Source organism: Gymnoscopelus braueri (genome assembly GCF_963280865.1).
Source record: "Gymnoscopelus braueri genome assembly, chromosome: 1".
NCBI lineage: Eukaryota > Metazoa > Chordata > Actinopteri > Myctophiformes > Myctophidae > Gymnoscopelus > Gymnoscopelus braueri.
The window spans coordinates 2,352,648-2,365,147 of NC_137603.1; the positions used below are offsets into that span (position 1 = coordinate 2,352,648).

At 39.5% G+C, this 12,500-nt stretch overlaps 2 protein-coding genes across 2 annotated transcripts in view; both read left to right on the forward strand.

The window, feature by feature from the left end:
• The window catches only part of LOC308082111 (SH3 and multiple ankyrin repeat domains protein 2-like), a 163,292-nt gene that overhangs the window by 47,268 nt on the left and 103,524 nt on the right, over positions 1-12,500 (forward strand). Inside the window, 1 exon segment of the mRNA XM_080423731.1 lies at positions 2,440-2,564. Within this exon segment, the coding sequence (XP_080279857.1) occupies positions 2,440-2,564 (125 nt within the window).
• The window catches only part of LOC308077925 (uncharacterized protein), a gene marked incomplete at both ends in the record, with an annotated part of 36,368 nt that continues 27,048 nt past the window's right edge, over positions 3,181-12,500 (forward strand). The window contains one exon of the mRNA XM_080418933.1: positions 3,181-3,252. Within this exon, the coding sequence (XP_080275059.1) occupies positions 3,181-3,252 (72 nt within the window). The remainder of the gene's footprint in view (positions 3,253-12,500) is intronic.

Here is a 12,500-nt window from a genome sequence, read left to right on the forward strand (position 1 = left end):
ACACAGACATATATATATATAGCTGTTGTCAGGCAGAAACTTTTTGTCTCCAAGTTTCACATTTTTATTTTTTTCCATAAATGAATGCCCTACTTCATCATCACACAAGAGTGTTGCACAAAAATAGTGAAAACAGCCGATCTACAAGCACACAACGCCTCGCATCGGCGAGGTGTTGTGTGCTTGTAGATCTGCTATTTTCACTACTTTAAAATGTTGATGATAATGATAAAATAAATAATAATAACAATTCCTAATGTGTTACACGACATAATAGTACAAGAAAGTCATTAGTCACGTAAAGAAATGGATTTGTAAAAGAAAGAAAGAAACAACAGGAATATAACCGATTAAAATGAAGCAGACGAGTATGTTTAACCATAAAACTATCATTTAATCTAAAATGTTATTAAAATGTCCTCAGTATACAGTAGAGTATATAAAGTCACAGTTTCCCTCCATTCAATCCGGGAACGTATCTTTGTCATTTTAGATATTAGCTATAACCATTATTTTATACTTTGGCTATTCAAAAATAGCAGATCTACAAGCTCATAGTGCGGCACCGAGTGCCGCACTATGAGCTTGTAGATCTGCTATTTTTGAAAAATCGTGAAACTTGGTGCAAATCTTTGAATATATATATTTTTAAAGCGAACATTTGTAACTCAAATCTTTGCTTTTGGAGCTCCCTGGAACACAATATTTAACAAATGTTCGCTTTACAAAATATATATTCAAAGATTTTGCAAATAAAAAAAATAGCAGATCTACAAGCTCGTACAAGCTCGTAGCTTTGTATGATCTGCTATTTTTGAATAGCCAGAGGAATCTTCGAATGACACACATGCGTTCCCGGTTTCTAAAACCATGCCTTTCCTTTGAGGCCACGAACATCACAGGGAATAATGCAGCTGCTGCCCTATAGAACATACAGCCCTCCTCCTCATAGAAGTTGACCTTGGTAAGGGTAACGCTGTCAGCCCCCCACCCGTACATCTGCTCTCCTTGACCAGCCACACCACACACACACACACACACTACGGACGGACAGTGGTGTAAAGTAACTAAGTACATTTACTTAAGTACTGTACTTAAGTACAATTTTGAGGTATCTGTACTGTACTTGAGTATTTCCAATTTCCAATACTTCTACTTCTACTCCACTACATCTCAGAGGCAAATATTGTACTTTTACTCCACTACATTTACTTGAAAACTTTAGTTACTAGTTACTTTTCGGATATAAACTATGATATAATGAAACATACATTAATCACTTCAGCCCTATTTTATACCTAGGCTATTTGAAAATAGCCGATCTACAAGCTCACAACGCGTCGCAGCGCGACGTGTTGTGAGCTTGTAGATCTGCTATTTTCAAATATTTTAGTACTTTTACTTTTGGTACTTTAAGTACATTTAGATACCAATGCTTTTGTACTTTTTTACTCAAGTAAATTTTGAATTCCGGACTTTCACTTGTAACAGAGTACTTCTAAATTGCAGTATTGATACTTTTACTTAAAGTAAAACATTTGAGTACTTTTTCCACCGCTGCGGACGGACCACTAAATTAACCACATGGACCCTCAGCGGCCCAATCCTGGATAATTATGTCATGATAGGCAGATTGACATTCAACGAAATCACACAGAAATGATGCAGAGATAGAGCCTCTCCATACAAGCTGGATGCGTTGTGAGCTTTGTAGAGATGCACACCCCGGGGGTGGAGACCAAGGGCCCAGCACCCGCCTTTGAAATCGAGTCTCTATAGGAAGTGACATGTTTTACCCCTGCTGGTGTCAGAAAGAATGTCTCTCCATTCAAGCGGATGGGTTTTTGCCGAACTTTAGACTTGATTTATTACCTCATTAAACATTGTCATGAATACTATATGCTTCCAGTCGCTAGTTTAAAGTCTCCTTTCAATCATCATGATATGCGTTTTGGTAAACTATGGTCCCATTTATGTTAAAATTGATGATAAAGCAGGGTATGCTCTAGGAGGGGCGGGATGATTTGATTGACAAGCTACACAACTAATTGCATTCATTCCCCACCCCCGCTCTTGATTGACAAGCTACCCAACCAATAGCATTCATTTCCATGCGCATAGGATATGACGCGATATGATGCAATATAGAAATATGGCAGATTTGAAATCTTTGAAAAATAGTCTTCATTTACGGTCTGTAAAAACCAATGGCGTCACTGTGTCCATTCTTTTTACTCGATGGTGGAGATTTTTAAATGTATACATTGGGATCCTATAGAGGGAGAAAAAGAGGAAATCAAATGGGGGTCCTTAAGGTGAAAACGTTTTAGAATCACTGCTATAGGCTGAATCCAGGATGTTTTTCTCCATCAGAATCCTCAGTATCTCACTGGAATTTATCTGTTTGCCCCCCCCCCCTTCCCTCCTCCCCCCCCACAGCGGACACGCCCATCGAGGAGTTCACGCCCACGCCCGCCTTCCCCGCCCTCCAATACCTGGAGTCGGTGGACGAGGGGGGCGTGGCCTGGCAGGCAGGACTCAGGACAGGGGACTTCCTCATCGAGGTAAGCCCCGCCTTTTTTTTTTACAGTTCACTAACCTTCCTGCAGGTGAATGAGGACATGAGGAGGTGAATGAGGACAACATGAGGGAGGTGAATGAGGACATGAGGAGGTGAATGAGGACATAAGGGAGGTGAATGAGGACAACATGAGGGAGGTGAATGAGGACATGAGGAGGTGAATGAGGACATAAGGGAGGTGATTGAGGACATGAGGAGGTGAATGAGGACAACATGAGGGAGGTGAATGAGGACATGAGGAGGTGAATTAGGACATGAGGGAGGTGAATGAGGACATGAGGAGGTGAATGAGGACATAAGGGAGGTGAATGAGGACATGAGGGAGGTGAATGAGGACATGAGGAGGTGAATGAGGACATAAGGGAGGTGAATGAGGACATAAAGAGGTGAATAAGGACATGAGGGAGGTGAAATAGGACATGAGGAGGTGAATGATGACATAAAGAGGTGAATGATGACATAAGGAGGTGAATTAGGACATGAGGGAGGTGAATTAGGACATGAGGTGAATGAGGACATGAGGGAGGTGAATGAGGACATAAAGAGGTGAATGAGGACATGAGGGAGGGGAATGAGGACATGAGGAGGTGAATGAGGACATGAGGGAGGGGAATGAGGACATGACGGAGGTGAATAAGGACATGAGGGAGGGGAATGAGGACATGACGGAGGTGAATAAGGACATGAGGAGGCTGAGCTGTTGAGAGCTGATCTTATTTCTGTGGAAATAATTTCTATACCAAAAAGCTTGTTTTCAGTGTGGTTGGCAGTGTGATTGGATGTGTGGTCGTTAGGGGGTGTGGTTGGCAGTGTGATTGGATGTGTGGTCGTTAGGGGGTGTGGTTGGCAGTGTGATTGGATGTGTGGTCGTTAGGGGGTGTGGTTGGCAATGTGATTGGATGTGTGGTCATTAGAGGGTGTGGTTGGCAGTGTGATTGGACGTGTGGTCGTTAGGGGGTGTGGTTGCCAATGTGATTGGATGTGTGGTCATTAGAGGGTGTGGTTTGGCAGTGTGATTGGATGTGTCATCATTAGGGGGTGTGGTTTGGCAAGGTTGTTATAAACAGATGGTTTCATCATGTGACTGACTGGGATGTCAGCATTCTGTCGTTGACCGGGTCTCTGTGTTGCACACTTTGTCCAAATAGAGTATTCTGCTCGCAGCGCCCCCCAGTGGGCGCCAGCATTCCACATTGTAAACATCATCATACTGTAGTTTAGAGGTTAAGGAAGGCACAGACGCCAAGCGGAAGCGTTGGACGCAAACCGGAATTGGATTTTTGATGGAATAATGTACAGTATTGCAGCCGATGAGAGCCGGCTGGACCCGGCTTATGAACAAACACTATATTAACCAATGATTGCGACCTTTGTCATATAATAATTTCAGGAATATAAACGAAGACATATCACAGGTTGTTTTCTGATCACTTGTTTTTTTCAATGTGCACACTACCTCATTTACGTTTAATTTAATCGAGGCATCTAAACAGCGGCGTGTATCGTTTCTGACTCGGCAGTATCTTGAGATTTGGTTTGGTCAGGCGGCACATAAATTGGCTTGTTCAGAAATGTACTTTGTGCTCTTTAGATACCTCAATACAATGATACAGTAGCCTATGTGTGCACAACACAGCAGAACACAATGTGTGATAGTATGTTTTAAAAAGGTCGCAATCGTTCAGAAATAGTTTGTTCATAAGCTGGTCCACATGGCTCTCATTGACTCCAATGTATTCTATATATAAATAGTGCTTGTTTTAAGCTGGTCCACATGGCTCTCATTGACTCCAATGTATTCTATATATAAATAGTGCTTGTTTTAAGCTGGTCCACATGGCTCTCATTGACTCCAATGTATTCTATATATAAATAGTGCTTGTTTTAAGCTGGTCCACATGGCTCTCATTGACTCCAATGTATTCTATATATAAATAGTGCTTGTTTTAAGCTGGTCCACATGGCTCTCATAGACTACAATGTATTTTATATATAAATAGTACTTGTTTTAACACATTGGGTGCCAGCATTTTTTCATAACAACTTACGTTGGGTGCCAGCATTCTCCCCTTTGACTGCGCTTTGCTGTTTAAGGCTCTAGACTCCACGAGGAGCAAATCCATGTAAAAAAAAACATCCATTCATGTTGCGCGATGACCCTGGCTACAGCCTGGAACGATAACATTTCACTCGCGAGTTACAATGGGGGGGGATCGCGCATCGCGCATGACCGGTTTTCCCCACCGGAAACAGATTCGGAGATATAGGTGTTTTAAAGAAGGAAATAGACAGGAAGTGGATGGGAGCCATGTTTTTGTTTCCGGTGATCTATCTGGCCTATCCTTCTCAAGATCACAATGGGTACTCCCAGAGCTGCTCTAGCCCCGCCCGTGTGGAGAAAAACGAAAAAAACAAAAAGACATATTTCACGGTCTGGACCGTGTTCGGCACCGGACCGCTACTCTGCGCAAACACGGTTCAGACCGTGTTTGGCACCCGATGTGTTAAGCTGGTCCACATGGCTCTCATTGACTACAATGTATTTTATATATAAATAGTGCTTGTTCTAAGCTGGTCCACATGGCTCTCATTGACTACAATGTATTTTATATATAAATAGTGCTTGTTTTAAGCTGGTCCACATGGCTCTCATTGACTACAATGTATTTTATATATAAATAGTACTTGTTTTAAGCTGGTCCACATGGCTCTCATTGACTACAATGTATTTTATATATAAATAGTGCTTGTTCTAAGCTGGTCCACATGGCTCTCATTGACTACAATGTATTTTATATATAAATAGTACTTGTTTTAAGCTGGTCCACATGGCTCTCATTGACTACAATGTATTTTATATATAAATAGTACTTGTTTTAAGCTGGTCCACATGGCTCTCATTGACTACAATGTATTTTATATATAAATAGTGCTTGTTCTAAGCTGGTCCACATGGCTCTCATTGACTACAATGTATTTTATATATAAATAGTGCTTGTTTTAAGCTGGTCCACATGGCTCTCATTGACTACAATGTATTTTATATATAAATAGTGCTTGTTCTAAGCTGGTCCACATGGCTCTCATTGACTACAATGTATTTTATATATAAATAGTGCTTGTTCTAAGCTGGTCCACATGGCTCTCATTGACTACAATGTATTTTATATATAAATAGTACTTGTTTTAAGCTGGTCCACATGGCTCTCATTGACTACAATGTATTTTATATATAAATAGTGCTTGTTCTAAGCTGGTCCACATGGCTCTCATTGACTACAATGTATTTTATATATAAATAGTGCTTGTTCTAAGCTGGTCCACATGGCTCTCATTGACTACAATGTATTTTATATATAAATAGTGCTTGTTCTAAGCTGGTCCACATGGCTCTCATTGACTACAATGTATTTTATATATAAATAGTACTTGTTTTAAGCTGGTCCACATGGCTCTCATTGACTACAATGTATTTTATATATAGATAGTACTTGTTTTAAGCTGGTCCACATGGCTCTCATTGACTACAATGTATTTTATATATAAATAGTACTTGTTTTAAGCTGGTCCACATGGCTCTCATTGACTACAATGTATTTTATATATAAATAGTGCTTGTTCTAAGCTGGTCCACATGGCTCTCATTGACTACAATGTATTTTATATATAAATAGTGCTTGTTCTAAGCTGGTCCACATGGCTCTCATTGACTACAATGTATTTTATATATAAATAGTGCTTGTTTTAAGCTGGTCCACATGGCTCTCATTGACTACAATGTATTTTATATATAAATAGTGCTTGTTTTAAGCTGGTCCACATGGCTCTCATTGACTACAATGTATTCTATATATAAACAGTGCTTGTTTTAAGCTGGTCCACATGGCTCTCATTGACTACAATGTATTTTATATATAAATAGTGCTTGTTTTAAGCTGGTCCACATGGCTCTCATTGACTACAATGTATTTTATATATAAATAGTGCTTGTTTTAAGCTGGTCCACATGGCTCTCATTGACTACAATGTATTCTATATATAAATAGTGCTTGTTTTAAGCTGGTCCACATGGCTCTCATTGACTACAATGTATTCTATATATAAACAGTGCTTGTTTTAAGCTGGTCCACATGGCTCTCATTGACTACAATGGATTCTATATATAAATAGTGCTTGTTTTAAGCTGGTCCACATGGCTCTCATTGACTAAAATGTATTTTATATATAAATAGTGCTTGTTTTAAGCTGGTCCACATGGCTCTCATTGACTACAATGTATTCTATATATAAACAGTGCTTGTTTTAAGCTGGTCCACATGGCTCTCATTGACTACAATGTATTTTATATATAAATAGTGCTTGTTTTAAGCTGGTCCACATGGCTCTCATTGACTACAATGTATTTTATATATAAATAGTGCTTGTTTTAAGCTGGTCCACATGGCTCTCATTGACTACAATGTATTCTATATATAAATAGTGCTTGTTTTAAGCTGGTCCACATGGCTCTCATTGACTACAATGTATTCTATATATAAACAGTGCTTGTTTTAAGCTGGTCCACATGGCTCTCATTGACTACAATGTATTCTATATATAAATAGTGCTTGTTCTAAGCTGGTCCACATGGCTCTCATTGACTACAATGTATTTTATATATAAATAGTGCTTGTTTTAAGCTGGTCCACATGGCTCTCATTGACTACAATGTATTCTATATATAAATAGTGCTTGTTCTAAGCTGGTCCACATGGCTCTCATTGACTACAATGTATTTTATATATAAATAGTGCTTGTTCTAAGCTGGTCCACATGGCTCTCATTGACTACAATGTATTTTATATATAAATAGTGCTTGTTCTAAGCTGGTCCACATGGCTCTCATTGACTACAATGTATTTTATATATAAATAGTGCTTGTTCTAAGCTGGTCCACATGGCTCTCATTGACTACAATGTATTTTATATATAAATAGTACTTGTTTTAAGCTGGTCCACATGGCTCTCATTGACTACAATGTATTTTATATATAGATAGTACTTGTTTTAAGCTGGTCCACATGGCTCTCATTGACTACAATGTATTTTATATATAAATAGTACTTGTTTTAAGCTGGTCCACATGGCTCTCATTGACTACAATGTATTTTATATATAAATAGTGCTTGTTCTAAGCTGGTCCACATGGCTCTCATTGACTACAATGTATTTTATATATAAATAGTGCTTGTTCTAAGCTGGTCCACATGGCTCTCATTGACTACAATGTATTTTATATATAAATAGTGCTTGTTTTAAGCTGGTCCACATGGCTCTCATTGACTACAATGTATTTTATATATAAATAGTGCTTGTTTTAAGCTGGTCCACATGGCTCTCATTGACTACAATGTATTCTATATATAAACAGTGCTTGTTTTAAGCTGGTCCACATGGCTCTCATTGACTACAATGTATTTTATATATAAATAGTGCTTGTTTTAAGCTGGTCCACATGGCTCTCATTGACTACAATGTATTTTATATATAAATAGTGCTTGTTTTAAGCTGGTCCACATGGCTCTCATTGACTACAATGTATTCTATATATAAATAGTGCTTGTTTTAAGCTGGTCCACATGGCTCTCATTGACTACAATGTATTCTATATATAAACAGTGCTTGTTTTAAGCTGGTCCACATGGCTCTCATTGACTACAATGGATTCTATATATAAATAGTGCTTGTTTTAAGCTGGTCCACATGGCTCTCATTGACTACAATGTATTTTATATATAAATAGTGCTTGTTTTAAGCTGGTCCACATGGCTCTCATTGACTACAATGTATTCTATATATAAACAGTGCTTGTTTTAAGCTGGTCCACATGGCTCTCATTGACTACAATGTATTTTATATATAAATAGTGCTTGTTTTAAGCTGGTCCACATGGCTCTCATTGACTACAATGTATTTTATATATAAATAGTGCTTGTTTTAAGCTGGTCCACATGGCTCTCATTGACTACAATGTATTCTATATATAAATAGTGCTTGTTTTAAGCTGGTCCACATGGCTCTCATTGACTACAATGGATTCTATATATAAATAGTGCTTGTTTTAAGCTGGTCCACATGGCTCTCATTGACTCCAATGTATTTTATATATAAATAGTGCTTGTTTTAAGCTGGTCCACATGGCTCTCATTGACTACAATGTATTTTATATATAAACAGTGCTTGTTCTAAGCTGGTCCACATGGCTCTCATTGACTACAATGTATTTTATATATAAACAGTGCTTGTTTTAAGCTGGTCCACATGGCTCTCATTGACTACAATGTATTCTATATATAAACAGTGCTTGTTCTAAGCTGGTCCACATGGCTCTCATTGACTACAATGTATTTTATATATAAATAGTGCTTGTTCTAAGCTGGTCCACATGGCTCTCATTGACTACAATGTATTTTATATATAAATAGTGCTTGTTTTAAGCTGGTCCACATGGCTCTCATTGACTACAATGTATTCTATATATAAATAGTACTTGTTCTAAGCTGGTCCACATGGCTCTCATTGACTACAATGTATTTTATATGTGTGTTGGGGGCCATGGCCAGACTGAGGAGCAAAGAGAGAAAAAAAACAAGTCAGCCGAACAGAGCGAATCAGTCTGGATCCCAGGCTAAACGGCGTTCAGATGAATGGGTTGTTCCCATGCTGTGTTGGGGGTTCATCTACTGTAGATGTGCGGTAACAGGAAACATAATAATGTTGATCATTTCAATGGAACAAAGAGGGAGTTGAGGATGTGTCAATGAGGTCACGGAGCCAACATGTTCACGTAGACTCCGTTCCACGACGGCGAGCTCATGTCTGTGACTACGGTTCCAACATGCCACTGGACTCACTGTACCTCCATGTTAAGACCTGAGGCGATTCTTTAAAAAAATCTAAATCCTAACAGTTTTTTGAAGAAAATATAAAAAATATTTTTTCACGATTTTTTCAAAAATAGCAGATCTACAAGCTCGTAGCGCGGCACTCGGTGCCGCGCTATGAGCTTGTATATCTGCTATTTTTGAATAGCCAAAGGCATCTAAAGTGACACAGAAGCGTTCCAGGTATCAATGGGTTAGAAGAAACTCAGACAACTGAAGCTTTATTTTGTTCCCATTTTCAACTGAAAGAAAGTTCTAAAGATATCACCAGAATTTGATGAATGTGACTCTTGTAGTCGCTGACGACGGTATTGTTTGATCATATTTTTGTCTCGTTTTCTGCATTTGAATGAGAATGTATGGGTTTAGGCACACAGTACATTCAAATCAATACAACGTTCATCACACAACACATTGATTGATTGATTGATTGATTGATTGATTGATTGATTGATTGATACATTGATTGATAAATTGATTGATTAATTCATTGAATACTATTAGTTAAAAATGTACACAGCACAGAGCTACAGTCAGACATTCAGGCTAAAAGGATAACACACAAAAAGGTCCTGGGGACTTGTTTCCATTGTGTTCAATTCATCATCAGAGCATAGAATATGAACACATTAATACCTGTCATCACCGTTTACAAACTGCTATATTTACAGAGGAGAAAAGGGGAAAACGGCGGCAAGCTATGCATTAATGTGTGTGTGTGTGTGTGTGTGTGTGTGTGTGTGTGTGTGTGTGTGTGTGTGTGTGTGTGTGTGTGTGTGTGTGTGTGTGTGTGTGCGTGCGTGCGTGCGTGCGTGCGTGCGTGCGTGCGTGCGTGCGTGCGTGCGTGCGTGCGTGCGTGCGTGCGTGCGTGCGTGCGTGCGTGCGTGCGTGCGAGTGAGTGAGAGTGGAGATTGTTAAATGGAGCATAAAATCAGATGAACAAACTGCATATCTCTCTCTCTCTCTCTCTCTCTCTCTCTCTCTCTCTCTCTCTCCTTAGAGTTTATTATGAAGCACTTAAACCCTATAGACTCAGTAAACTAGATTTGAGTTGGTTCTGTGCCTTTTTTCTGTCTAATCTCTTCACCAAAAATAGTCGATCTACAAGCTCAGAACGCAACACGTTTTGAGCTTTGACTATTGGACTATTGGACTATTTTAACTATGTAGGGTATTTTCAAATAGCCTACAATGTAGGTAGAAAATAGGGCTGAAGTGGTTAATGTATGTTTTATAATAATAATTTATATCTGCAAAGTAACTAGTAAGTAAAGCTGCATGTCAAATAATTGTTGTGGAGTAAAAGTACAATATTTGCCTCTGAGATGTAGTGGAGTAGAAGTAAAAGTATTGAAAATGGGAAATACTCGAGTAAATGTACTTAGTTACTTTACACCACTGACTCCAGTCAAAAAATTACATAGAGTTTATAAGTGGTCACACTTGTCAAGCAGATTGGCCGATGTGGTTATTTTCTGCTTTATTTGGCTATTTTCTGCTATATTTTCCACATGAGGACATGCCCAAGATAGGGACACCAGGGTGAAAGTGATTAATTGCTCATTAAGAAAACATATCTCAAGCACCCTTCATGGAGAGAGAGAGAGAGAGGGTGCTCGTGCTCCTGTTAGCTGTCACTCATCCCCCGCTGTGCCTCCACTATACTAACAGCTCATTCATGTCAATAAAACCTCCGTGACTTTGAGTAAGTGAGCCCCAGACCGCCGCTTCCTGTTGGGTGCGATGAGGCAGATCAGTGTCTAAGCGTTTGATCCATACTATCGATCCTGTAGCCCGCCGACCGCACGTTCTAATGCACCGGACGAGTCAGGTCCCATCATGGTCAGCATGCCTCTATATACCGCTATGTGTCCGTCCGGGGTCAGTGTGAAGACACTTCGGTCGTATAAAGCGTGCAGTGGTGGGAAAAGTACTCACATGTTTTACTTAAAGGAGAGATCCAGTCATTTTAGGTGTTTGCTCTGATGTGTCGCTAATCACTCACCAACATACCAGGGGCAGTTGACTTTTTTCATAGAAGCCCCTGTTGTCCATTGTGGAGACCCCTTCCACTGGCATAATGGAGAAATGCGTATAAACAAAAATCGCCTATTTTAGCAGCTCCAAAGTTCGTTCGTATGCAGTGTCCTGACACTCAAAACATGCACTGAATGTCCCTTATGAGCTGCCGTTCAATGCAGAACGACATGGAAGCTAGTCCTCTGTGTTGCCAGATTCTATGAGAGAAACAAGCAACCAGCTCCATGTCGTTCTGCATGAACGGCAGCTCATAAGGGACATTCAGTGCATGTTTGAGTGTCAGGACACTGCATAATGAGGATTAGTGGGAAAAAAATGACTCCATTATATGCCAGTGGAAGGGGTCTCCACAATGGACAACAGGGGCTTCTCTGGAAAAAGTCAACTGCCCCTGGTATGTCGGTGAGTGATTAGCGACACATCAAAGCACACACCTAAAATGACTGGATCTCTCCTTTATGCAATGTAGAAATACTCTGATACAAGTGAAAGTCCGGAATGCAAAATGTACTTGCTTCTCTGTCCCTCCCTCTCTCTGTGTCTGTATCTCTGTCCGGTGCATGTACATCACGCACGCACACGGCACGCGGGCTTTCACCAACTAGTCGACTAGTCGACTAGTATAACCACTAGTTGACTCTGTTGGTACTAGTCGAATAGTTGGGGGGAAAAAAAAAAAAAAAAAAAAAGTTTTTTTTTATTTTTATTTTATAATTTTTTTTAATGCCATAGTAATGGCCCGTCTTACTATTATTATTATCCTCCTGACTTTATTTTTTATCAAAAGGGGGTCAAAAGTATGCCCAATAAAAGCCTATTATTGGGCAATGGGGATCCTTGGAGACGCTGCTGTGGTGCTGTGCTGCTGTGCCAGAAGCGCTTCCCTTAAAAGGCCATAAAAATAAGGGCAGGAGGATAATAATAATAGTAATATAGTAGTAGGATGGCATTAAAAC